The sequence below is a fragment of the Camelus dromedarius genome, chromosome 11, assembly GCF_036321535.1.
Source record: "Camelus dromedarius isolate mCamDro1 chromosome 11, mCamDro1.pat, whole genome shotgun sequence".
In the NCBI taxonomy this organism is placed as follows: Eukaryota; Metazoa; Chordata; class Mammalia; order Artiodactyla; family Camelidae; genus Camelus; species Camelus dromedarius.
The window spans coordinates 53,140,325-53,167,463 of record NC_087446.1 but is presented as its reverse complement, the minus strand read 5'-3'; the positions used below and the strand labels follow the sequence as shown (position 1 = coordinate 53,167,463).

The window sequence follows — 27,139 nt, the reverse complement described above, 5'->3', positions numbered from 1 at the left end:
AGCACCAGGGTCACCTCTTCTTGACAAGCTAAAAACTCTTCTAGGGCAGGGCCTTGGTCCACTCATGTTTATTCCTAAAACACACTCAGTAGGCCCAAGTCACCTCCCTGTGCTCTCCTTTCCTTCCCTGCAGCAGAGCCAAGGACCCAGCCAGTTATCTTTTCTTTCTGTCTCTGCCCACTCTCCCACTCTCCTGGAATTCTGTTCACTCCAAGCTTGGTTGCTAAAAGGGAAATCAGCTCTTTGGGTCCCCTCATTAACTTTCTACTACCAAAGATAGACAGACAGACAAACAGACAGACAAATACATGTGTATATATCCAAGTATATGCATTTTATTTCCCATGGTTCAATGGCAAATCACTGGGGAAACAAAAAGGAGATAAAAGTAACTTGCTCCGCAGAAGTTAAGAATACACAATTCAGTTGTTAATTCTGACCCCTAACTCCTGCTCAGATAGTAACTGGATGCCGTCTAGGCCTTTAGAATTGCACTCCTATTCTTCAGTGGGGGGTTTTGCAAAACTTGGCCCTTCTTTTGAGTTTCCCTGTACTACTCCCTCCACTTTAGAGGAAGGGTTTAATTCCATGAAGGTGAGACTTTCCAAACAGTACATATACCAATCAAAGTCACAGGAAGGTAACTTGCATCCCTTGTGTTACAACCTCTCACCATTTTTTTTAATTGAGTATAGTCAGTTTATAATGTTGTCAATTTCTGGTGTACAGCATAATAGTTCAATCACACATATACATACATATATTCGTTTTCATATTCTTTTACATTATAGATTCCTACAAGAATTGGATATAGTTCCCTGTGCTATACACTATAAACTTGTTTATTTTTTATATAGTAGTTAGTATCTGCAAATCTCGAACTCCCAATTTATCCCTTCCAACCCCTCTCATCATTTTCTAATCACTAAAATGCTAATCACAACACCTTTCTCTGAAGGGTTGTTGTGATGTAAAAATGAGATAAAGTCTATAAAGTGAGTGGCACATAGTAAGTGGTCAGCTAATGGTCGACTCAGCCCCACTATGATCCCCTGGGGCCATTTCCCCACAAAAGTTTCAGATGGATTTTTCTCTAATTCTCTATCTAGTGTTCTTTGGTATTTGCTCTAGCACACACTAGGGCTCCCACAAAAGTGACTGAGTGAAAATTCCTGGCGGCAGAGGATCCCTCACCCCAACATAAACACTTTCAGAAAACGCTACTGCGGGCCCTGGGTTACTGAGCAGCGGTACCTTTCAGAACCCCCGTAGTGCTCTCACACCCCTCCTAGCTGGCTTGGTCCAAATGGCTCATTTAACCAAAGTCACACTAAAATCTTGGTCGATACTAAAATGCAGGAATCGTCGCTGGTCACCAGCAGGAGGTGAGGAAGACAGTTGCTTAGTTTTCGAATGAGCACCGGTAGGCCCTAAAGATCCCGCCTCCTTTCACAGGGCGAGTCTATCAGCGCTGCTTTAGCGATGAGCGGCAGCTCTCCAGGAGCCAATGAGTTCCGCTCCCTGGAAAGAACCCGCCCATCCCTTGTGTCGTCACTGGGTCTCTCTAGAACCAGTACCGGCGCTTCCTCGTAGCGTGCCTGTTGGCGGGTGTTTGCGTTGAAGCTTGACCTTAAAGGGGAGGGAGCGGAGGGGGGCCAGGGCCCTTTAAAACGAGGCGCTCTGGTGCCTGCCCCTTTAAGGGCGGGGCGTCCCGACGACTGAATCTGAGCCCCAGATTACCCCGAGTTTCCGTCACAGGCTGAGAGGAAAGGCTCCTTCGCCTGGGTCCGGGTGCTTGGCGGCGGCGGCTTCATCCCCGCTGGTCCTCCCCGGGCCCGGAGACACCCCCGCCCCAGTCATGCTGAACAGAGTATGGAAGCAGCTGACTACGAAGTACTATCTGTGCGAGAGCAGCTATTCCACGAGAGGGTCCGCGAGTGCATTGTGAGTGCGGGAACCGGGCAGGAAGGGTAGAAACAATTGAAGGAGAAGCACGGGTGTCGCGGGAGAGGGAGAAGTTCGAGTGGTAGTGCGACTACTTGGGCTCAGAGCTCTGTCAGATCTTGCTTGGTACAGGGGCGAGCGACGAAGGGCGCCGTTCCGACCAGAGCTGGGCTGGCCAACCCCTAGATCAGGTCAGCTGGGTGGCTGCGAGATAAACAAAGCCGGTCGGTTTCCGTTCCTCCCCTGTACTCGCCCCTCCCCTTGGCCTCCCCCTGTCCCCCACCCCCCGCCGGTGTTCTGAAGGAGGTCTTGGTGTGTCTGGGAGTCTGGTGAGTCTGCCGATCCTAGCCTGTGGTACGCGAGGGATGGGTTTGTCCAGGGGAGGGCTTATTTGCATTTACCCCTCAAACCCAACTGATGTTTGGTGAAGGGGAAACGAACAGGAGATTTTGGTGGGTTTCCCACTCTGGAAGAAAGGACTCTTGCTGGGGCGGGTTCTACTGTGCAGAGATGGAGAACAACAAAGGTTTCCCCTACTTTTCCTTATTAGTGTTTGTTAGATACCCTGCAAGCCAAGGTTCCTGCTTCCCAGAGCCGTTAGGGGATTTCCTTTGTGAGTGGTTGCCCCCAGTGCTACAGGGGGCACCTGGCTGCTTTCCTTACTCCCTCACTGCCACCTAGAGTAACAGCTGAAACTGCCACACAACAAGGGATTCCTTCTCACTCCAGGGCCAGGGGCACCCAGTGGAGCTTAGAAAGTCACATCTTTCTCAGGCCTGCTTTAAACTCTCATCTCTCTCCTTTCTTCTCAGTCTCCTTCCTCAGAGCTCCCCAGGGAAGCCCTCACCCCTAAATACTAAAGGGAAAGGTATAGAAGTATAAAAGTGTTCAGGTGTGGGAAGGCCCACTGATGGGGTCATCCTTCATTTTTCTTAGGCTGGGCTCTAGTCTGCTCTGGGCTGCCTCAGAGGGGTAAAGTGAGCCATGACATAACTAGATGTGCCCTTATTTGTGAAGGCTGAAAAGTTGAAAGTATACCAGTGCATGTGTGGAACGTCAAATCTGCTTTCCGGAAGCCTTCCTTGTGTGTTCTTTAGTGGATAGTCTCACATGGTGGGGTTGGGCATATTGTGGAGGCCCACCCAGGCCTCGAGCCAGAGGCCCACATTCCTAGAGAACAGGGAGGGATGAGACCTTGGACAGAGAAGCAGTCTCCTGGATGTCTCCCCTATCCTTTAGTCCCATTTGCTGAGGACATCAGTGCTGGCCAAGAGCAGCTCGAAGACTTCTGTACCTCCCCCACCTGGCTCCAATCCCCTGCTCTAGAGAATGGCCTAGCCTCTGCTGGAACTGCATGAAACTCCAGCTTGACCATTTGAGCCCTCTCACTTTCCTGGCTATTACACAAGCCCAGAGCAGAGTACTAGGGAGTAAAAATCTTGCAGTTACAATCTGAGTGGTTCATTCTACTCTACTTCCCTAATATTAAAAGCTACAGTTTTGTCCTAGACCCATGGTTCTCCTGGGGTCTCTGTGGCTTTTCTCCTTGTACAGACAGCTGTATGCAGATTCCCTATAGGGTCAGCTCCTCTTGGGGGCTGGAGAACCTATGAGACTGATCCTGCCTTCTTGGCCTACTGCAAACACATTAACATCTCAAGACTCTCTGGCCCTGGTTGTGGAGCCAAATTGACAGTGGCTCCTGCCCTGGGCAATAGTAGCTTACTCGGGGTAGGGCAGGGATGCATGCATGCAGAGAACAACCTGTTCAAGTCCTGCCATAACTGTCAATTGGAGGGCTGGTCACCCAGGGGCATGGGACAGGCCCTGAGAGGACTGCCCTGGAGTTGGAAGTCACTTGAGGTAGGTACCAGGGACTGATAGCATTTAAAGGGGCTGATGCTGGCTCTAGAAAGGAGGAGGGGGAAAGTGGAGGGAGGGGGAGTGGGAGAGAGGGAGTAGAGGGCCAGGACAATGCAGACATCCCCTTCTTCCTCTCAGACTCTCTTTCCTTTCCAATAATGTGCTGGGCGTAAATTCCCTCTGGTTCTGTGGCCTGTTTCATGTGTGTGTATATGTGCATTGCTAAGAGTTTTCTCTGCTCGTTTACCAACCAGGGTTCAGCTGAAGCTGTTTTCTCCCAGGAAAACCCTCATAGAGCTGGACATGGTGCTATTTCCCCAGGTGTATAGGACAGCCCCTGTCTGGTGCTTCTTAGAGGCCCCTGAGGCCTTGACTAGAAGGAAGTATTGGGGAGAAAGATGGAATCCCTGGTAGTATGGAGCCTAGTTTTGGGAAAGTGTCCCCATGGAATTAACAGAGGCCACTGGGCCTTGGGAATATGCCTGGGATTAGAGCCTCTCATCTCATTCACTCTCTGCCACAGATCTCAACACTTCTGTTTGCAACACTCTACATCCTCTGCCACATCACGCTGACCCGCTTCAAGAAGCCTGCTGAGTTCACCACAGGTACCTGTGACTTCCCTGCCTTCTGCCCGCCCTCTGCCAGTGTTCCCGTTGCCATGGCACCAGCCTCAGGGGAAGAGGCCTAAGGTGCCTGCTGGGAAAGGAGAGGTGGCTGTTCTGGAGCCTTTACCTTTTCTGCCTCCCTTTCTTCACAGGCAGGGGCAAGATGGTATAGTGGAAAGTCTAGGTGGAAGTGTCTACAACTAATAAAGTCACTGGGCAAGTCATGTAACTTTTGTGACCCTCAGTTTCATCCTCTACAAAATGAGTCTAACCATCTCTACCCAGTCCATTGTCACTATGTGGAACAAATGCGATGGCTAATGTGAAAGCTCTCTGTGAAACTAAAGAGGGTAACTGCAGGGTGGATGTTACTGTGGGCACAAGCTCTTTCATCTCCTCTCCTAGTGCTCCTGCACCCAGGACCAGAGACCTCCCTGACCACTGGGGCCCCAGGACCTGGTGATGGTGGCCTTCCTCTTTGTAGAGTGTTCAGGCATCGTGTGATTACAGGGACACACTTGCTCCCATTCCTAGCTCCAGCCTGTCCAGATCTTCCTGGCCTGGCCTGAACCTCTCCTCCCCTCCAGATGGCTTCATGAGTCCCCAGCCAAGAAGGCAGCTACTCATGAGTGTAATTCCCCTGGGGACTTTCTCTGTGAACCTCCCCTCCCCCTCCCCTCATTTTCCTTTGCTGTATCTAGCCACTGATGTAACCAACCTCACAGACCAATCGTTTGTTCTATTTTCAGTTTATAAAGAGGAACCTGTGGTGGGAGAGACCTGGGGAAGGAGGGAAGTGGGGGAAATCCTGATCCATACTCTCTCCACCTAGGACCACTGAACTTTAAGCTGCCACCTTGGCCAAAGAATAGGTTATGGGGTTCAAAGTGTGAGCTCTCCTGGAGCCTCCTGCCCAGCTCTGCCTGGGTGGGCCTTCTTTCAGGGCCAGGGAAGGAGCAAGAGGGCACACTGCAACACAAATGCCTTCCGGAGACACCCATTGATGGCCTGCCTCTCCCCATGCTTCTGTCTCTTGTAGTGGATGACGAAGATGCCACAGTCAACAAGATTGCGTAAGTGTTGCTGCCTCAGGACCAGGCCCTAGTAGCCTTTAGAAGCTCAACTCTAGTGAGTACCCTGGAGCTGGGGGAGAGTGAAGTATCAGACAGTGAAGAGAGAGCTGCTGCTTCCGCCTCATTTCTGGCTTCTTCCGGCTTTACCCCACATGTGGATGCTTGGAAAAGCTGTTGTTCCTGTCTCCCTGGTTAGGCCAGGAGCTTCTAAGAGGCTCGACCAGGAACTGTTTGCTGGAGGCCTGAGTCACTGGAAATGGCTCCAGCTTGGCTTCACCTCCCAGAAGCCACTGGGGAGGGAGTGGGGTGAGGATGCAGACTAATGGAAATAGCAGGGGATGGGGAAGGTGGAATCCCCGAGGGTGGGGCATGCTTGGTTCTGAGAGGATAGTCCTTACTCTAGGCTGTTATTATTCACTAGCACCTGTAGAGAAAAATATAGAGGTGACCCCTTTGGATCAACAGATTAGAAGAAAGCAACCCCCACCCATACCCCTCAAGGACCAACTAGATAAGTGTTCCTTCTTTTCAGCTGATGCAGCCCAGGGCACAGGCCTTGGCTATGAAGCTGAGTTCAGGTCCCCCTTTCACCTTAGTGCCTTTGTTCAGGGCATAGCGATATGGGGTGACCCTGCTCTGTCCAGGCTGAAGAAGACAAGCTCAGAAATCCACATCCCTGCACTGAGCAGAGAGAAGTCAGGCCCCTTAGCTTGGCATCATGCCTGGCACACCCTGTAGGCATGTGCGGGAGGTCCGCATTCCTGGGGACAGCCTGGGCAAGTGACATGGCAGGTGACCAGGCTCCCATGAAGGCCTAAGGTATGCCCATCCCATGTGCCAAGGCTTCCTGGGAGGTAAGGGCTAGGGTGGGAAGGCAGTGGGAAGAGCCCCAGGTGGATGGCTCCTTCCCTAGGTCTATCACTGCTACAGGTGGTTCTAGACGCCACAGGTGCCTGTGGAGATGAATGGGGCTCCTTGGGCCCAGGGAAGTGAGTGTCTGAGCTAAGCAGGGGCACTACCCCATCTCTGCCCAGACTCGAGCTGTGCACCTTCACCCTGGCGGTCGCTCTGGGTGCTGTCCTGCTCCTGCCCTTCTCCATCATCAGCAACGAGGTGCTGCTCTCACTGCCTCGGAACTACTACATCCAGTGGCTCAATGGCTCCCTCATCCATGGTGCGTTGCTCCTGGTTGCAGCTGAGGGTGGGGATAGGCAGCCTTGGACAAATCAGTCCGATATCACCCCATCCCTCCCGCCTCCCCTGCCACATGTTCAGTCCCCAGTGGGTTGCCCCCTGTGGGTTGCCCCCTGTCTTAATAACCACCTCTGCTTTTTGTTTTTTGCTCCAGGCCTCTGGAACCTCGTTTTTCTCTTCTCCAACTTGTCCCTCATCTTCCTCATGCCCTTTGCGTACTTCTTCACTGAGTCTGAGGGCTTTGCTGGCTCCAGAAAGGTGAGTGAGGGATGTACCAGGGAAATGTAGTTCCACTCGGATGGTTCAACTGAAAAGATTTTGATGAAGAGACTATTTGCAGAGGTTCTGTCAGCATTAAGGGGACCAACAAGGAGCTGGAGGCACTAGTAACAACAGCAAGTCATTACCACCCCTAGGCCTGTGGGAGCAAAGGGAAGAAATATTTTCTGGAACTATTTGAAGCTAGGGAGGTGTGGCTTCCCGGGAGAGGAGCTAGTGTCTCAGCCACTGTCAAAACCATAGTGCAAAAGGTGGGAAGAAACAGAAAAGATACCCTGACCTCTCTCTCTTCCTTCCTTCCACTCTTGCTGGTCGTCCCCACTGGGCAAGATGAACAGAAAACCAGAGGGTAAAGAGCATGTGTGTCACAGACCTCAGGGGTCAGCCTCCCAAGACAAGACAAGGGTGGAGAAGGGATCTGAGGAAGCGGATTGCAAATGAATAATATCCAGTATAGGGAATGACCCCAGATTGTGGGATAGGAAGGCAGAGTGACTTAGCAGAATAAGAGGGAAACACCTCTGTCTCCTGAATCCACTCCTCCCTGCTTCCCCCAGCCAGACTGCCATCTCTGTCTCCTTCCTTCCTCGCATAGTCTCCCTCACGTTTTGCCTCCACCTGTAGGGTGTCCTGGCCCGGGTCTACGAGACAGTGGTGATGTTGATACTCCTCACTCTGCTGGTGCTGGGCATGGTGTGGGTGGCGTCTGCCATCGTGGACAACAACAAGGCCAGCAGAGAGTCGCTCTATGGTGAGAAGGCCAGCTTCCTCCCCACCCTCCCGGCCGAGGGGCTCTTCAGCTGGCTGATGTTCCCCTGCCAGGAAAAATTATCCTGCTAAGGCGGAGAAAGTTGGGACCCTCTCCCTTAGACTGAAGTTTCCAGCTGATGGACTTCAGGCCAAATCCAACCTGTAGAAATGTTCCAATTTGGGCCCAGGCAATGATTTAAAAACATACGTGAGTCAGTTGAAATTGGGAGATTTCACCTCAATATCCAGATGTCTGGCTTTGCTTGACAAGACCAAGGATCTGGCCATACTAAGCCCCAGCGACTTGGGCCAAAGAGTGCTTGTGCCCTTTAGAAAGGGCTTAAGATCTCTAGTTTGCTGTAGGCCCTGCCACTCCTTCTGCTGCTGGCCAGCTTTCCTTGGCTGCATTACTGGCCTAACCCCTGTAGGCTCTTGTGTTGTGCCCTCGCCTCTTCTCTGAGTTCTGTCAGCCCCCAGTAAGCCAGAGGAGAGAGATGGGCTGATGTACTTCTTTTTTCCCCTTTAGATTTCTGGGAATACTACCTCCCCTACCTCTACTCCTGCATCTCCTTCCTTGGGGTCCTGCTGCTCCTGGGTGAGTGTCCAGGGTCTGGGAGGGGACGGGTAAGGCCCCTGGGCCAGAGCAACCAGGATGGATGAGGGAATGGAGGGGTGGGTAGGGGAAGCAGTGAAGAGAAGGGTCTGGCAGGTAACTGGCTCCTGTTCCCACAGTGTGTACTCCACTAGGTCTTGCCCGCATGTTCTCGGTCACTGGGAAGCTGCTGGTCAAGCCCCGGGTATGTAGTATTCCTAGTCCTTGATCCTGGAGACAAAGCTGGAGCCAAACAATGAAGCGACCCTGTGGTTGTGCAGTGCACACCTCGCAGAGGGCCGTAGCCTTTGCTGGCTCCTGTATCCTTCACCCCATCATCTGGAGTTGGTTGCCAGAAATGCAAAGCAGGACACAAGCCATTTGGGAGGGACTGGATAAAGTTGCTGGTCACGGGGTGGTGAATGAGGGGAGGGGAAGGAATGGGACAATGGAGTCCTGAGATGAGAAAGGTTCTCCTGGGACCCTTGTGACTGGGAGCCTCTGACAGTCAATCCCTCCCTTCCCCCTGCCCACAGCTGCTGGAAGACCTGGAAGAGCAGCTGCACTGCTCAGCCTTTGAGGAGGCAGCTTTGACCCGCAGGATTTGCAGTGAGTTGCAGTTCCTCCTGGCAGGGATAGTGGGCGTGGCTTGGGCAAGGGCTACAGGACCAGGGGACAGTACCACCTTCTCTGCCCTCAGATCCCACCTCCTGCTGGCTGCCCTTGGACATGGAGCTGCTGCACAGACAGGTCCTGGCTCTGCAGACACAGAGGGTTCTTCTGGGTATGTGGGTTGGTAGGGATTGGGATACCGGGGTTTCCCCAAGGTGGGTAGCCCCACATACCAGGCCCTTGCTATAGCTTCCCATCCCTACACAGAGAAGCGGCGGAAGGCTTCAGCCTGGCAGCGGAACCTGGGCTACCCCCTGGCCATGCTGTGCTTGCTGGTACTGACGGTGCGTACACCAGCCTTGGTGGGGGTGGGGAGTAGTAGGCCCTTGTGTACTTTATTAGGCCTTCTCAGGGAGGAGGGAGGGGATGCAAGGACCTGGTTATCATCAATAATAGTGATTGCCTCTCACTGAGTGCCTACTTTGTGTCCTGCCTTATTCTGAGCATACATCAATCCCCATTTTGTAGATGAAGAAACACAAGTTAAGGAGTTTGCCTAAGGCCACACAGGGCCTAAGTAGTTTTGCACGTTTGCTCTGGGGTGAAAATAGGGTTGAAATCTAGTCCATCCCCCTACTTGCCTCATCCTGGACTTGGGAATAAGTCTGATCAGTTTGGAGGAAGAGGTACACTTTTCTGTTTGGCCTTTTTGCAATCCTTCCACCTGGAGAGGGTACCCTCAAAGGTACTCTGTTGCTAGTGTCAGCCTTGAGGAGGTCCCACACAGCTCACTGGAAACAACTGAAAATGTTGGACCAGAGTGTCTGCTGTTAATACTAAACTCTGGATACAGCCGTGGACTGGGGCAGGGATGGGAGTCCATGACCTTGCCTCACACAGGGACTGTCTGTGCTCACTGTGGCTATCCACATCCTGGAGCTGCTCATCGATGAGGCTGCCATGCCCCGGGGCATGCAGGTACTGGGCCACTTTCCCACTGTATCTTTTGGGGAGGGCCTAAGAAAGGCTGAGTTGGGGAAGGGGGCAGCTGAGGCCAGAGGGAGGCTAGGTGCTGGGTGGTACTGATGGCGGGGAGTGCTGCACAGTGACATGCTCCATCTCTCAGGGTGCCTCCCTGGGCCAGGTCTCCTTCTCCAAGCTGGGCTCCTTTGGTGCCATCATTCAGGTTGTACTCATCTTGTATCCTTTTGGAAACCCACCATTGCCTCTTTTGGGATGCAATTCTCAAACCTGTCTCCTCTGGGATGCTAGGCAGAGCTACAGTGTGAGCGATGGGGAAGAGGGCAAGACTTTGCCGACCTGGGGTTCAGAAAGAAGGAAAAGACTTGATTTGAAAGGAGGGCTGAGGGAGAGAGATCCATTCCCTTTGAGATGAGACATTAATCCTTGAGAGCAGGCCAGTTCTTCCCTAACCCACTGGCAGTTACCTGATGGTATCCTCAGTCGTGGGATTCTACAGCTCTCCACTCTTCCGGGGACTGCGGCCCAGATGGCATGACACAGCCATGACACAGGTAGCTGCGCAGGAGTCAAGGAAGCTTCCTGGGGGCATGCTTGGGCACCAGGTGCTGGCAGTTTGGCTACCTTCACCTCCTCTTTCCTTACTCCCATCCAGATAATTGGGAACTGTGTCTGTCTCCTGGTTCTAAGCTCAGCACTTCCTGTCTTCTCTCGAACCCTGGGTAAGTAGCAAAAGGAGGCAAGGGAATTAGCTTTTTTTTTAGTACCTGCTGGTACTAAGCAGGCACTTTCTATTCATGCTCTCTCTAATTCCCACAACAAACCTGTAAGAAGGTATTATCGCCATTATACAGATGGAGAAACTGAGGCTCTATAAAATGTTTTGCTGAGCTTCAGAGTAGTGTTGCTTCAAAGCTCATGCTTTTTCCATTTGCTCCATAACACACCTTCCCTCATTTACTTCTACTCCAAATCTTCCTTTGGGGTGGATCATCTAATAAACATTGTCATTTTAAAAAAGAGAAACAGGGGAGGGTATAGTTCAGTGGTAGAATGCATGCCTAGCATGCACGAGGTCCTGGGTTCAATCCCCAGTACCACCATTAAGAAAATAAGTAAATAAATAAGCCTAATTACCTCCCCACACAAAAAAATCAAAAGTAAATTAAAAACCCAATGGATCTTTTCCTGTAGACATACATTGTTGGAAATGTCTCATGACAGAGAGTATCTAAAAATCAGAACCAAGGCAGATCCATCTTCTTTGACCCCAAATATGTAATATTCCTAAAGTAAATTGCTTGGGGAAGTTGGATCACCAAGATCACAAGTGAGGAGTTTTTGAAGTGTGTCCATGTTCCACTGGAGATTAAAGACGCCCAACTAAAAGAATTATGGACTGACTGACATGACGACTATTGACTGAGCAAAAAATCTTATTGAAAGGGCTATCCTGAAGATTACAATTGAAACATTGGAGGAGCTAAGGTTGATGGTCAGTGGAAGGAATCAGAACATGAAATTCTTAAAAAATTTATTGACAAATACTTTTGCCTATGTTACACAATAAAAAAAAAACCTTTGCACTTTTTGTAGGAATTAAATTAAATTAATTAATTTAAATAAATAAATAAGAGGAGAAACAGAGAAGCTAATTGATTTACCCAGAGTTATACAGGTAGTTTGAGACAAAGCCAACTCAGGCTAGAACCTTTGTCTCCTGAACCCCAGTTTAGAGCTTTTTACACACACTGGGGCATCAGCTAATACACTCAGTCCTTCTTCCACCTTTAGAACTATGATCTAGAATTACCTGGTAAAAAATATTCAAAAGTATAAAAAAATAGTTCACCCCATGGTAGTAGGGGAGTTGCAGAGGTAACTTGTTACCTCCCGCACCCCATCATCTATATACTGTGCATGAGTTAGTATTTAAATCAGTTCTGTTTGGTTCTTAAATTTATGTTCTCTCCACTATACCGTTTGTACTTGTGCCATGGGGATTTAGTAGGAAACTTGGCCTGTGGATCTACCAGTTAGTTCCTTTAGGTTGGCTGTTGGTAGGAGTATTTTTTTAAGTATTTTTTTAAGGGAGGGCCCCAGAATTCTAATTTATGATAATTATATTATTATTATTAGGGGCTCAATAAATGTTAGAATAATGCCTGGCACGTGTATGTGTGTTGTCTCCTTTAATTCTCACAGTCACGTTATTTCCCCTGCTTTATAGATGAAGAAACTGAGGCATAGGTGTTTCAGGAATTTGCCCCAGGTCACACGGTTAGGTGGGGTGGAGTTCAGATATGAACCAAAGCAGCCTAATCAGAGTCAGAGCCCTTAGCCTCCTCACTGCTCTGTCTGCTAAAAAAAACACTTGGTGACAAGCTTGTAGGTTCCTGGCCCAGGAACAAGTAGCAGGCCCTGGGAGCTCCTTGGGACACCTGGAGCCAGAGCGGACCCCCATTGGAGGAGAAGATGCTAAACCCTGGAAGGGAAGTTGGAGCAAGCCTAGCTGCTGACACTTTCTTCAACAGCCCTGAACTGTCCCTGAGACAGGAAGTAGGATTATTACCTAAGAGAAGCCAACCCATCAGTTGCAGTGTTGGAATGTGGCCACCAGGCGGCAGCAGAAAGCTGGGCTCTTTTCCAGGGAGGGGTTGGGGAGCCCACCTCCGATGCTGGCCTTTGTACTTCAGGTCTCACTCGCTTTGACCTACTGGGTGACTTTGGACGCTTCAACTGGCTGGGCAGCTTCTACATCGTGTTCCTCTACAATGCAGCCTTTGCGGGCCTCACCACTCTCTGTCTGGTGAAGACCTTCACCGCAGCTGTGCGTGCAGAACTGATCCGGGCCTTTGGTGAGAGGGAGTTGGGTCAGGGCTGGTGGGGTGGTTTGAGGTGGAGCCCTCTGGAACAGTGGTCATCCCAAGGAGGGGAGATGGCATGCTCTCTGCTTTGTTTGTAACATTCCTCATCTACCCAGTCTGTGGGTTGGTTGTCTTATACCTGAGGACTGAACCTACATCCTGCTTTTGACTGCCCACCTCATCTCTTCCCTAGGGCTGGACAGACTGCCATTGCCTGTCTCCGGTTTTCCCCGGGCATCTAGGAAGAACCAGCACCAGTAACCTCCAGCTGGGGATGAGAGGGAGAAAACTGGACACTGCCATCTGCTGCCCAGGCCTGGAGGGGCGCCCAGGGGTGGGTGGACCTCAAGACCTGTAATCTGAGAGGGTGGGTGGCAGAGGGGAGTTGAGCCATCTGCACTGTTGCATAATCTGAGCCAGAGTTTGGGACCAGGCCCCACCGGCTTTTCCAGATTTAACTATGGGCCTCAGCATGGAGTGGGGCTGGGTGACTGGGTCTGGCTCCTGGTCCCAAATCCGTTTACACATCTATCTGCCTCACTGCTATTCCGGGCCATGCCCGTAGCCATGTTTACATGATTTGATGTGCAATAGGGTAGGGTGGGGACAGGGGAGGGACTGAGCCTGGGCAGACTTGGGAGGCAGATTGTCTCCCTTGCCTCTGGCCCAGCAGAGCCTAAGCACTGTGCTATCCTGGAGGGGCTATGGACCACCAGAGAGATGACGGCATAGGGAGGAAGAGGCCACAACCATCAGCAATAAAGTTGATCCCAGGGTTTGCTTTGGTTTTCTAAAGGGCCTGTCTCTGTGTCTGTTTGAACAACTTTGCTCCCACCAGTCCTGAGTCTACCCAGAGAAACAGAGGTTTCTTGCCCACTATCCTTTCCCTTCCCCTCCATCCACATTCTGAGGGACCCTTGAGGACTTGGGTCTGCTGTTAGGCCATACAGTGAGGCAGTGGGGAGCTCCTCCTCTCCTTGGACTTGCTGAAAGTTGGCTGGTCACCTGACTCTTCCTTATGCCCAGGCCTTATTTCTGTGCCTTGGTTATTGGGAGTAGGTGGGCATGTGTGTAGGAATAGGATAACCTTCCTCTATATACTGCCCCCACCCGCAGCTCTTTCCCTGACTTGCCTATGGGATGAAGAGTACATAAGTGTCTGCCTGACAAGGGTTTGTGATTTCTACATCAGAGAAGAACCCAACTCCATCCTTCCAGAGGCTATCAGTCCCTTGAATACTCTGCATGCCTCTCTGCTGTGTTGGGAGGAGGGGTAAAATTTCTACTCACGATTATGAAGATTGTACATTGCACAACTTCTCGGGGCACCATTCACCCCATAGTCTACATGTAGTTACTACAACTATTTCCTTGCAAATGGCAGCCAGGTATCTTGAGGAAGGGCTGCTTTTTTCTAATGTACACAAAGCTAGTGAGTGCTAGCCATGGAGCTATGTGAGGGATGAGTACGGAATACCAAAAAAAAAAAGTGTCATTGCCATAAATACTTTTGAGCACCCTACTAGAGGCCAGGCACTCAGCCAAGGGGGTACATGATGAACAAATTTGTGCTTAGAAATTGCTTTGTATAGTAAGAGTGACATAATTTTAATACCATAGCACAATGGATGGCAGTTAATTATTGGTTCTTAAGGAAACACAGAGGGCCAGTGTCAGGACAACAGGGAAGGCTTCTTAGAGATTTCTAAACAATAGTAGATTAGTGGGTGAAGTATTGCAGTTGCAAATCCTCTGAGATGAGACCTGAGTGGCTAGACATGGAGAGGGTTTCCAGAGAGGGTGAAGGATAGAGAGGTGCCTAGATAGAAGGTAAAGGGAAGCAAACATTAGCCTGTTAGAAACTACAACTTTCAGTACTCACTGCCCTCCAGCAGCTTCCAGTTGACAAGTTTGGTGCTTGGCAAGGATAAGAGAGGAGACAAAAGTTTGACTGTAACTATGAAACTCTGTTCCTGATTCTGAGGAAGCTCCCAACAGAAGACTGCAAAACTACCAGGGAAAATGGTCCCCTGGTACCACCCCTTCCAGTCTTGGTTACTGCTAAGAAGGAGAGATGGAGGTGGGGGAGGTGGGAGAAGGACCACAGAGAAGGGATGCTCAGGTTGTATGCCTAAAGGGCTTGGCTGGTCTTGGGCAGAAATTGGATCCCATACCTCCTAAGTGATAGCAAAGGATATGACCCGCCAGGGTAGGCTTTGGGAGTGCCAAGATCTAATTCACATATTAGAGGTAGGTGGTTTGGTGCCACGCATAGGCTTAGAGGTAGAAGGATGCTTATCAAGGCAACGGAGGACTGTAAAGCTGCTAAAATTTCCGAAGCAGGTTCCTGCGTGGTCTCAAGGATGGGACACACTTCAGTCGCTGAACAGACCAGCGGTGATCGGCTAGAGCCTGGGCCCCGGTGGGAGGGGGCGGGACGGTCCTGGGAGAAGGGCGGGGGGGCGGGGCCAGGGGCCACTTGAGGCGGAGCCCGGGCGTTCTGCCGGCGCCCGAGTCAGGCGACAGAGCCCGGCAGGGTTGGCACTTACCCACGACCCCCCTTCCCTGCTATGATGACCCGTCCGTAGCAACTTCCAGACCCCCTGGGGGTATGTAGGCAGAGCTAGCGGCAGCCAGGTGCGCAGAGCCACAGGAGCTCTAGGGCACTCTGAGGGCAGCTCTGCCTGCTGCGCTCTCTGGTGCCTGGGGAAATGCCCAACTGACGGGAGAGCTGGTGAGGACAAGAACGTTCCCTTTTGGCGAGTCCGCTGCATCCATGGCGCTGCTGGCCAGCCTGGTGCCCCTGTGCTGCTTGGCACTCCTGGCACTGCCGGCCCAGAGCTGCGGGCCGGGCCGGGGACCGGTTGGCCGGCGCCGCTACGTGCGCAAGCAGCTCGTGCCGCTGCTCTACAAGCAATTTGTGCCCAGCGTGCCGGAGCGGACCCTGGGCGCCAGTGGGCCGGCGGAAGGGAGGGTGACAAGGGGCTCCGAGCGCTTCCGGGACCTGGTGCCTAACTACAACCCCGACATCATCTTCAAGGATGAGGAGAACAGCGGTGCAGACCGCCTGATGACTGAGGTAAGGAGGGCTTCTCCCCCACCTGCTCCAGGGCACTGCCAATTTCTCTGCCCTCCTATGGCAGCCTGGGAGGGTGAGCTGGGCTTCATCTATAGAGACCTTGATGTCAAGGACCTACCTCTACCCCTCACCACCACCCCCCAAAAAAAACCTCTGCTGGTTGGAATGAGTGATCAGGAGGAATCATCCCAACAGAGATGAGGAGGGGGAGGAGGGACTAGTGAGAGTGAAGCTGGGAGAGACGAGGAGGGCGGGGAAAGGAGGATGGCGGCAGGCGAGACGGGAAATGGCTGAGGCGTGGACCGGGGGTCAGCTACTGAGCCAGGCAGGAAGGGCTGGGGTGAGCTGGGGGCCAGGAGCTGGCTAGGGAGCAGACAGAAAGCTCTGCCCTTAGCCTGGCTCCTGATTGTGTTAAAGCTCTGTGGCCCAAAGAGACTGACGGGGCTGGCAAAGGGGTGACCAAGGGTCAGGTCATCTACCTGAGGAGGGGCTGGGCAGGAATTTTCTTTGGCCTGGGGGAGGCATCCTAGAACAAGGGTAAGGCTATTCTAGAGTCTAAATGCCCATCTCAGAGCAACAAGCAATCCTTGGAGTGAAGAACAGATGAGCCCACCTGAGAAGCAAAAGGTTCCTGTATCCCTCAAACTCAGTCTAGCTCAGAGGCTTTTCTTGGAATTAAAGGGTTAAAAGGAATTCAGCTGCCATGTATTGAGCATCTGCTGCAGACCAGAACTTAACCAACCTAGGCTGAAGTGAGAAGGACCACCTCTGGCCTGTGATCTCAAATGTCAGAAGTAGAAGGAAACTTGGAGGTCACATTCTTCCACCACGCACCCCCCCCCTCCCATTTTACATCTGAGAACTGGGCCCCAGGAGGAAAAGCAATTTAATCAAAGTCTTAAAGCTAATTAGTGCATGGCTGGGACTAGAATTCAGGACTCCTGATTCTAAGTCCTATACACTTTCCATTACACCACCTAATTGTGTATGGAGTGGAGAGGTGGGGGGAGTGGGAGGGGTACGGATTTCCTCTGATTAACTGCCATAGTTTTCCAGGTTACTTTGTTAGGAAAACCTGTCCAGGGGAGAAAATATTCCTTCTTGCTCCTGCCCTGAAGTCTTCCTCCTACCCACAGATTGAGATACTCCTTCCCTTCTCAATCATGGAATATCGTGCGTGGTCCTTTCCTCTGGTTGCCACCTGCAGCAGAGGGGGCAGAACAAGGGATTGGCCCAGGAGAGGCTCTGACAGGCCCGGGAACCCCCTCGGTTTTGCTTATCTCCCACACCCTGACTGCAAAAGGCCTCCATTGAATTGGCTCTGCACACTGGGCTGCTGCCCCCGCAGGTCAGGGCCTCAGGGCCTCCTTAGGGGACAGAACGACATAAAGTTGGAAGGAGTTACCACTTTTCCTGTCTCCCCCTCCCCTCCTCTCCAACCCTGCCGAGGTGTAGAAGACTCGGGAAGAAGGGCAAGGGGAAAGTGTCCTTCTGGAAGTTTAGGAGAAAACCAAGTCCGAGGTGAGAGGTCGGAGCGGGGAGAAGAAAAGGAAGCTGTCCTCTCTGCCTCCTCCCGCGATGTCCGTGCTGTGGTGCTCGCCAAGGTCTCCGGCTCCCAGACTGGAGCAGCCGAGATAACCGTGGTCTCACTCCCCCGGTGCAGGCTTCCAGCCGCTGCTGCTTTTCCTCCTCTCCACTCCCACCCTGCAGGGGGCCCCCCAGATCCGCGCAAGGGCCGCTCGCGTTATTCTCAGGTGTTACTCCCACGCCTTTCTGGGCTGCCTCTGGAACACAGACCGAGAGATGGGGGGCTCTCAGAGCTGGCAGAGACTAAGCTGGAACTGGGAGGGCTGGCTGCACTGGGGGAGGGGACCTGGCGGGCCGGAGCAGGGATGGGGGGCGCGGCTTTCTGCCCTTTCCTCTCCCAGCGCCGGGGCGGCTGAAAAGCGCCTTTGTGGATGGAGCTGCTGAGTCCGCTTCTCCCGGCGCGTCCCCGTCCTCGGCCCGGGATTCTCGTTCGGTTAAGTCATCCCGGAGAATGGCCATTGTACTTCGCACGGCCCCCGCCGCCCCAACTCTTTTTCCAGCAGCCTTGATCCCGCAAGGCTCCGCCTGGGCAACTCTGTGGGGGGCACTTGCACCATGAAGGGGTTAATGCTAGGGGCCGAAAGGAGGAGGAGGAAGGAAGGAAGGAAGCGATGCCCGGTGCCAGGGAAGGCAACGAAACAAAAGATGAATCAGGCAGAGGGAGGGCAGCCGGGGCTTGGGGCGGGGGCCAAGCTAAAACAGGGGCTTCTCTCGGGGAGCCAGGCTGCTCAACCCCTCCCTGGCCAAACTTCCACCCGCTCTCTCAATGCTTGCTTTCCCAGGTTGAGCGGAGGTCCCAGAACAAGTAGGGACGAGGGGCGCGCATTGAAAGTAGGGGAAAGAACTAGGCGCTCCCTCTCAATCTCAGAGGTGACACCACAGTTCTACAACGACGCTCTGGAAAGAGAGCACAGATTGGCAACTATACCTATGCAGATTCTCACCTCCCCAGGACACTCAAAATTTGGGATGGAACGGAGTAGGGTCGGGAAAACAAAGAAGAATCGACCCTCCAGTCCAGGTCGATTTTGCCCCCATGGTGGTGGTAGTGGTAGGGAGGAGACTGACTCCTTTATTCCCCGCCAGCGTTGTAAGGAGCGGGTGAACGCTCTGGCCATTGCCGTTATGAACATGTGGCCCGGAGTGCGCCTACGGGTGACCGAGGGCTGGGACGAGGACGGCCACCACGCTCAGGACTCACTCCACTACGAAGGCCGTGCCTTGGACATCACCACGTCCGACCGCGACCGCAATAAGTATGGGTTGCTGGCGCGCCTGGCAGTGGAAGCTGGCTTCGACTGGGTCTACTACGAGTCCCGCAACCACGTCCACGTGTCGGTCAAAGCCGGTACAGTAGGGGCTGGGTGGTGAGATCCCTCGGGGAAACGGACTGCACAGCCCTGTTGCAACCCTAGGGGAGAGACCAAGCGGGCGTTAGTGTTGTAAACCAACCACCCTTCCATTTCTGCCCAGGTTGGGGCCAGATCTGTGGGAAATTGCATGCTGTCCTGGGACTAATGAAGTCTCCGCTGGGCTTGACCCATATCTTTAGGAATCTCTACTAACAATCTGGAACCGTTGGTCTTCATTCAATCCTCTGATTGTTGCCTGCAGATAACTCACTGGCGGTCAGGGCAGGCGGCTGCTTTCCGGGAAATGCCACCGTGCGCCTTCGGAGCGGCGAGCGGAAAGGGCTGCGGGAACTGCATCGCGGAGACTGGGTGCTGGCGGCAGACGCGGCAGGACGGGTGGTGCCCACGCCCGTGCTGCTCTTCCTGGACCGGGACTTGCAGCGCCGGGCCTCTTTCGTGGCTGTGGAGACCGAGCGGCCCCCGCGCAAGCTGTTGCTCACGCCCTGGCACCTGGTGTTCGCCGCTCGAGGGCCAGCGCCGGCGCCAGGCGACTTTGCACCCGTGTTCGCGCGCCGCCTGCGCGCGGGGGACTCGGTGCTGGCGCCAGGCGGGGACGCGCTTCGGCCGGCGCGCGTGGCCCGCGTGGCGCGGGAGGAAGCCGTGGGCGTGTTTGCGCCGCTCACAGCGCACGGAACGCTGCTGGTCAACGATGTCCTGGCCTCGTGCTACGCGGTTCTGGAGAGTCACCAGTGGGCGCACCGCGCCTTTGCTCCTCTGCGCCTGCTGCACGCGCTGGGGGCGCTGCTTCCGGGCGGGGCCGTCCAGCCGACTGGCATGCATTGGTACTCTCGGTTCCTCTATCGCTTGGCGGAGGAGCTGCTGGACTAAGCGCTCCAGGCATAGAAACCTCGAGGCGCCCGCCTAAACGGGGGCGTGCGGGCTGAGATCTGGGGATATGGGCAGCAGATGATGCTGACTGGGAGGTGGGTTAGGGAGGAAAATAGATGCGATGGTTTAGGGGCAACCTCTAACTGAGAGGTTGGGTCCTAAATAGGTGGGGTTGTTGATGAGTATTCCTTGACGTGGACTGTTTCGCCTCTTCCTCCCCAGTGCCTCAGCCCAACCCGATTATTTTATTTTATTTTCTATTTATAAATTGTAATATAATGATCTGCTTGCCCCGCCTGGCAAGATGAGCGGCTGGGGCACGGCGTTAACACTGACACTGGAGCCAAACTGACATTTTTCCTACAGGTAGGCTAATAAAGGGAAGGCTTCCAGGAGCTTGTTGGGGATATCTCTATTTAGATGGTGATTTACCTCCAGATGTGGGGGAGAAAGGGGACCATACCTTACTTCCCACTCTTCCTCCTTACCCAGCAGGTCCTCTGGCCCTGCTTTCTCCTCTCAGAAAAGGCATCCCAATCGATCAGCAACAGGATCAGTAACAGAGACCAGAGGAGTCTGAACTATTCTAGGCTGCTAGTTCTTTCTCCCACCCAGAGAGGACCAGCATTCTGCCCACATGATTGCTTACCACCTGTTGGAGGGTGAGAAAACACAAACACGTCCTTTCTCCATTCATAGGGGCTCCAAAGGCGGCTGAGGCCATTGTGGGTTCTGATACATAAAGAATTCTGGCCCCCAATTGTTAGCCTGCAGTCCTGGTCCCTCCCTCAAGAATCACCCTAGCCCCCATCCTACTCTGGTATTGGGGGTCTACATGGGGCCGATGTTTTTTTTCTGGGATGTCACTGGACCAACTAATGACCCATGGGAATCTCTAGCTAATATATAACTGATAGTTCTCACACACTGTTGATCGAGAAAGAACCTGGACGGAGGGCTGGAACCTATCCTTCCTGCTGGGCTCAGCACAAAGAACAGCTTCAGCCCAAGTGTATGGAGTAGGGGGACAGGCTCTCCAAGCAAGAGCATATAGGAATTACAACCTGAACCCCTTTCCTGATCACCTGTCCTTGTCATTTCTACTGGCTTTCTCCACTGTACCCCTCTCCCCTCTCCCATTATCACCAGCTCTGCTTTCCCAGCCTGGGTGTTTCTGGAAATTTTTTGGGTTCCAATGCAGCAGACATCTGGAATCCAGGCAGGCAGGTGCCCCTGAGTTAGGAACGGCAGCTCAGAGGAAGTTGGACTGCACTGGAAGAGGGATATCTAGAGCCTGGGAGATGGTAGGGGTTGTTGGTACCACCAGGAGCCCGCCCTTCCCTGTAGCAGCTGTACTCTTCCTGCACAGTGTCCCTGCTATACACCGCCCTCTAGTGGCCTTCAGGATCGGTTCCCTCCCAGGCCAAAGGGAAAAGAACCACATACTACACAGATGGGTGGACTGGATCTGCGTAAAGGAGCCTTCTCCCAGGCGGCAAGAGATGGTGCATGGGGCTTGTTAAGCTGCCAGGGATGAGCCATGGGTGTCACCGGCTGGCGAGGAGCCCACCTGCCTCTCGTTGGGAAAGTCCTTCCAAACCATGGCACTTTTGCATCCCCTGCACGTGGTTTAGTTCTGTGGCTCCTGGAAGCTAGAGGTGTAGTTGTAGACTGTAGTAGTGCAGATTTCCACGTGCATCTAAGTTGCCCACTCATCTCCCTCACCTTTGTGACCCTTGATTTCAGTGTCTGGAGGTGAAAACATACTTAGGGTCCCAGGTTGTGCTTGTTAAAGCCAACATATGGAAGCAGGCTAAGTTTACCTTTAAGTGTCCTTACACCTCTCACTTCCCTCAATCCACACCAGGTGCCTGTTTCCGCCACCTGCCCCCTTTCCTGATTTTAGAAACACACTCCAAGCTTTGGACCTTTCCTACTTTTTTTTTTTCTCTAAAACTGCCCTTGTCTCACTCTATCAGATTCTGATGCCCTCCGCATGTCACTACAGGGGATGACTAATCTGATAAGCTAATTAGTATTTCTATGTTGATGGCCTCCCTGTTTTTACTACTCTTCCCAGGTGAAGCATATATTTTAAAGGCCAGCTGAAAATAAGACTTTAAGCCACAAAATCATAGTGGTGCTGATTCCTAGTACTTCAATACGTTGGGCAGGGATATAGTTGGGGACATCATTGGATATTGGAGAACTAATTGGTTCCCCTTAAGCTACATCCTATAGACTACTTCCCAGGTCTGAGGCTCACCTCTCACTCCTGACTTCCATCCTTCATTATTCTTGTCCCCTTGAGGCTCTCCCAGCTCCCCCCACCCCCCCCCCCCAAAAATCCATTATCTTCCTTCAGGCAGCGAAGAGCACTGTCTCTATGAAGATGGCCAGGAAGGCATATTCACTTGGCCACACAACATCTCCAGATGCAACACCTCTTCTTATCAGCAAAATAAGCAGGGAGGCTTAGGGAAAGGGCATGGTTTGGAAGTCAGGTAGACCTCCTGACAGGATTCTTGACAGTATCAGTGTATGTGACCAATGTGGAACAGACGCCCAGTGAATGTTGTCCATGCTCTGCACCCATTTCTCACTGCCTGTGCTGCTTTCTGCTGTCTGTCTGCTTCTTTCCTCACCACTCCACTAGAAGCAGCATTATCAATGGTTCCCAGACTCTGGGGGAGGGGACTGTGTAGCCCCTAAAATTGTTTGATTTCATAACACTCCGTTCTTCAGAAGGTGCTGTGTGACAGATATGGGTTTGCTTTAGAACTAAAGTATAATTAAAAGTAATCTTGTTTTGAGAATTTACAGAGCATTTTGTGATAATTCTGGCAAGACCTCTCTGCATATGGGGAAACTGGGGTTGAAAACCACTGCTTCAAAGTTCAGATGACTTTTTATTTTGCCCAGAATTCAGATTTTTCTCCAATTCCTTTCTTCAAGCAGGATTTACTGAACATCTATAGTGTAGCACCATATTAGGCACTGAAAAACACAGACACACCAATTAGGAAAACAGCTTCTTAAAGGTGTAAGAAGATTGACTACCAAAGCAACATTTTCCCTTAATCAGGATGAGTTGAATGGGCAGTAAATGTCATATTTGTACACAGAAGGCCTGTGGAGAAAGTAGGGCCTAAAGAGGATGTTGTAGCATGTGTAGGTGGAGGAGACCAGAAAAGGCATTCCAGACAGAAATAATAACATGAACAAGGACTTGGAATCCTGGATGAAGATGTGCAGGCTGGTTAGAGTGGGAGATTGGGAAGTGCAACTATATGTAGCTAATAGTTCCTGAGAATTTACTATAGGCCAGGACTTGTTTGACCAATTTTACATGCATTCTTATTTAGTCGTCATAATAACCCTATGAGATTGTATTACAGATGAGGAAACTGGAGCAGGAATAACAAGAAATAAGACTAACTTGATGGATGGGGCCACATCCTGTGGGGCCTTAAGCTGGTTTTGACTCTTCCGCATTCCCTTCATTAAGCCGCTAGTAAGTCTAGCTTCTGAAAGTTACTTCCCTCTCACTTTCACTGGCTCTTCTTCCTCCTGCCTGGATGGCTGGCTTCCTTAACTAAAGCTACCTAGCCACCAGTTAAGGAAATACAGATGTAGGTGTAAGTTTCTGGCAGTAATCCATGGCAAGTTAGTCCACCAACCCAGAAAATGTGAGAAGACTCTTAGCTCTCTTTGAATTAGAGGAGAGGGGAGATTGAACTTCATTACTGACTGAGTGTTTGTGTTCCCCAAAATTCATATGTTGAAGCGCTCATGCCCATGTGGGCTGTATTTGGAGGTTGGGTCTCTAAGGAAATAACTAAGGTTAAATGAGGTCATCAGGGTGGAGCCCTGATCTGATAGGATTAGTATCCTTTTACGAAGACACACCAGAGGGCTTGCTTTCTCTCTCTTCACGTGCACCAAGGGGAGGCCTTGCAATGCCACAATGAGAAGGCAGCCAGACACAGGCCAGGAGGAGAGCTCTCAACAGAAACCAAATTGGTTGGAACCTTGAACTTGGATTTTCTAGCTTCCAAAACTGTGAGAAAATAAATGTTTGATGTCTAAGCCACCCAGCCTATGGTATTTTGTTATGGCAGCTCTAGCACACTAATACAAACTTCCAGAAATGTTTGAAATAAGAAGAGGCCAGTGCTAAGATGGGGTCTTTACTGAGTGAAAATAATCTACTCTGCTTGGAAAATCAGCATTTCTGACCTAGGGCCTTGGGACGTTTACCCCTGCCTATGCTTTTGTGGTCCCTGCTGTATTGAAGGAAGCTTTCTTCTCTGGTTGGGAGACTGAGGCAGCTGTCTCTGGGAAGCAGCCTATGGCTGGTCAGGATACTTCCCTGTAGGGGACTTAGTGGTTAATTAGCACATTCAAATGCTCCTCTCCCTGTTATTGTCTCTATATTTAACTTGGTTGATGATGAATATCTCTCATAAGGAGGAGGTATCTTCAAAAAGGGTTCACTGAGTGCCTACTATGTGCCAAATATCATGTGCTGTGGAGATAGGACAATAAAGTTAGGCATAGCTCTTTCAGGTCATCCGGTAAGACAGGCATAAGTGGTGAGAACATTGTTGAGTGTGGGGAAGAGATGAGAAGTGGCATGGAAGCTGAGACCTGAAAGATGAGTAAGAATTGTTCAAGCAGAAGGAACAGCATGTGCAAAGGTCTGAAGCTGGAGAGCAAGAGTAAGGTGAATCTGAGGAGCATAGATGAGTGCAGTAGTATAAGGAAATGGGATCAACTTTAAAGACTTTCAGGTTTGTCTGAAAGTTGAAAAACAATCACAGGATTTGAAACAGGGGAGGAGGAAAAAATCAAACTTGCATTTAAAAAAGGAAATTGGCAATTAGATGGGCTTTTGGGGTCATGTTTATCCCTAAGTAAGTTGGTCCTCATCTGAGCACGTGAATGTTGCTAGTTGTGATCACAAGTAGGAAATGCCCCCGTCCCCACACAAGGTGAGTTATGGGAACAGATGGTAGTGGGGGCAGTGTAGGGAAACTGGAGCAGGACAGGATAGGACAGGAACAGAACTGAAGGTGATACCTCCAGCCCTGGCTTTGCTTCAATCTGAAACCTAAACCCAAACCGTCTCTCAACTTCCCTCCTTGAGACCACAAAACCTAAGAGCACAGTTATTTGATTTCAAACCACTTTGTGTTTGATCAAAAGTTCTTGAAACTAGGGATCTTTCTCTCCTATTCTCTTTTGCTTTCCAGCAATTCTTTCCACAGAGCCTTGGCTTTGCTTGGAGCTGAGAGCCTTAAGCTGTGTCAGAACTGCCATCCTGAGAGCCAGGTTCTGGGCTGAACATTGCAGCTGCCCAGGGAACAGCTGGTTAAGCCCTCAGCAGCTGCAGCAGCTGGGATTCCACCCAACATTTGAGCTGAGATTAATCCCATTTCCTCCACACATATCCCCTCCTTGTTCTAGTCCCTGGCTAGTCTATAGTATCTCGTAGAATCTCTGGGGCTAGATATCATGAATCCTGAACTAAGCTGGAGCTAAAGTCACCCACCTTCCTCTTCTCTTGGAGGCAGTTGGCCCAAAGCACCTTAGCACCGCCACAGGAAGGAGGGTGTGGTCTCTCTCTCACACACAGCCTCCTTCCCTCCTTCTCTCTATCCTTTGATTAACCAGCTAGGGTGGATTATATGTTGAACTGTCTCATTTTCAATAACTGTTACAGTTGTCTTAAGATGAAGGGGTTTCTTTGGTGGGGTGAGAAGGTAGATTTCCTTTATCTTTGAAAGACTCTATAGCAAGGCTTGGAAACTCGGTGGAAGTGTTGAAGGAGGACGAAGCATCATACTGGTGGTTTCCACTTTTGAACTGTGCTTGTTTCTCACTTAACTGTGATTCTGGTCAAGAACAATAGGGCTGTATATTCTCTGGTGCTTATGCGCCAGCTGTGTGACCTTGAGGAAATCACTTTGTAATAGATGCCAGAGGCTACTACAATGAGGTGCTTCTAAGAGTTTGGAAATGAGGAGGTGTTCTAAGATTTAAACAAGTCAAATTAACACACAAAGGGACAAGGCAGTTCCTCCCAGGTTCAAAGACTCACTCACTCACTCCCTTCAACAAATATTTATTAAAGCACCTGCTAGTGCAAATAGGCATTATATTATGCTAAGGATTTTGAACATTTTTCTAGAGTAACAGGCAATCATTTTAATGGATTAAATTAATTAGGTTTTAGCTTAGAGGAGTGGCCTGATCAAATCTGGATTTTAAAAAGATCAAAAGAGGGAGGGAGCTCCTAAGTGGAGAATGGATTAGAAGGGAGTTAGTGGGTCAGAGAGGAGAGTAAGCAAAAAAGATAATGAGATAATGAGAGATGATGCCGGTTGAGACAAAAAAGGTGGCAATGGAGATGGAAAGGACAGCTTCAGGAACTATTATATTTGTGGGATTGGTGTTTGATTGGATAAAGGAGGAAGTGAACAATAAGGTAGATGGAGAAAAAGATTTCTCTCAACTTGATTTGCTTGATACTCATGTATGTAAAATGAAAGAGAAAGTAATTGATCAACCAATATCAATCTATTAATTCAAAATGGAAAGTGGCAAATGGTAACTCCATCTGTCAGAATTGTCACGACGTGCCCAGAATTATTATGGAGAGGGAGATGCCAAATGTGGTCACCGGTGGGGCAGGGATGGTTCTTTGGGCCTCCATGTGACCTGGCTGAAATATGTTCACAGAGATAATCCTCTCCTTTTATCCAAATATTCTGCTCATCAGGCAACAAACTGATGCCTTGCTGGGAAAGGGAATTCCCTAGATAGAGGACACAGGCATCCTTGGTGGTGAAAAGGGAAAGAAACGGATACACCGGCATGGTGGGAACCCAGATCAAATGCTCATGAATTACTGTCAGGTTTCCCTAGCATACGAGTGTTTGAAGGTGTCCTGATCAAGTCCAGTTCCCAAGCTGGTTAGACTGAGTGCCCTTCCCCACATCATCTTTCTCAGGGGGGTCCAGGGAGGGAGCTAGACCATCTGCCTCTGGGCCTACATCTCTGGCCAAACTATGTATTCATTTTCAAACTAATCATGATGATAATTATGGTAGCTTCAACTTAAAGAGAATCAACTCTTCCTCATTATGGACACAGCAGGGATATCACATATATTATCTCATTTACTTCTCAAAAACAGTTGTGCAAAAATAATTGTTTGATTTCAGGAGGATTTAAGCAGGTCACAGGAAGGCAGGGGGCCTGGGTTCCAAGGTTGTACAGCCAGGAAAAAATGTCTCAAATCACAGAACTAAGCCAGCAGGGGCACTGTGGCAACTGCCCCTAAACACTAGACAGTGCAGTTTGCAGACCAATACCCTGACACTGGATGCTGGAAGGCCCGGCTGACACCACTGATCTTTCTGCCAGCAGCCAGAAAGAATGACAAACTTCTGCTACTTTGTTGTT

At 51.0% G+C, this 27,139-nt stretch overlaps 2 protein-coding genes across 5 annotated transcripts; both read left to right on the top strand.

Moving 5' to 3' along the window:
* The first annotated feature begins 1,599 nt into the window (after positions 1 to 1,599).
* LMBR1L (limb development membrane protein 1 like) lies at positions 1,600 to 13,558 on the top strand. Of its 4 annotated transcripts, none has more exons than XM_010997421.3 (17): positions 1,600 to 1,944; positions 4,331 to 4,415; positions 5,455 to 5,488; positions 6,523 to 6,662; positions 6,837 to 6,940; positions 7,586 to 7,712; positions 8,238 to 8,306; positions 8,444 to 8,508; positions 8,840 to 8,912; positions 9,004 to 9,087; positions 9,183 to 9,259; positions 9,816 to 9,893; positions 10,042 to 10,115; positions 10,360 to 10,450; positions 10,552 to 10,618; positions 12,593 to 12,754; positions 12,957 to 13,558. In XM_010997421.3, exons 1-17 carry the CDS (start codon positions 1,873 to 1,875, stop codon positions 13,022 to 13,024), a joined length of 1,470 nt encoding a protein of 489 aa, XP_010995723.1. In that variant the 5' UTR covers positions 1,600 to 1,872; the 3' UTR covers positions 13,025 to 13,558. The 4 variants fall into 4 exon arrangements, 3 of the variants coding, with proteins under 3 accessions (XP_010995723.1, XP_064347016.1, XP_031318501.1); XM_064490946.1 differs by having other exon boundaries at positions 1,614 to 1,944; positions 8,459 to 8,508; XR_010382906.1 differs by lacking the exon at positions 12,957 to 13,558 and having other exon boundaries at positions 1,608 to 1,944; positions 10,338 to 10,450; positions 12,593 to 12,663.
* A 1,716-nt stretch (positions 13,559 to 15,274) lies between these two features.
* On the top strand, positions 15,275 to 22,433 carry DHH (desert hedgehog signaling molecule). Its single transcript, XM_010997423.3, has 3 exons — positions 15,275 to 15,842; positions 18,516 to 18,777; positions 19,044 to 22,433. The coding sequence occupies exons 1-3, from the start codon at positions 15,540 to 15,542 to the stop codon at positions 19,667 to 19,669; spliced, it is 1,191 nt and encodes a 396-aa protein (XP_010995725.2). The 5' UTR covers positions 15,275 to 15,539; the 3' UTR covers positions 19,670 to 22,433.
* Positions 22,434 to 27,139: the final 4,706 nt, after the last annotated feature.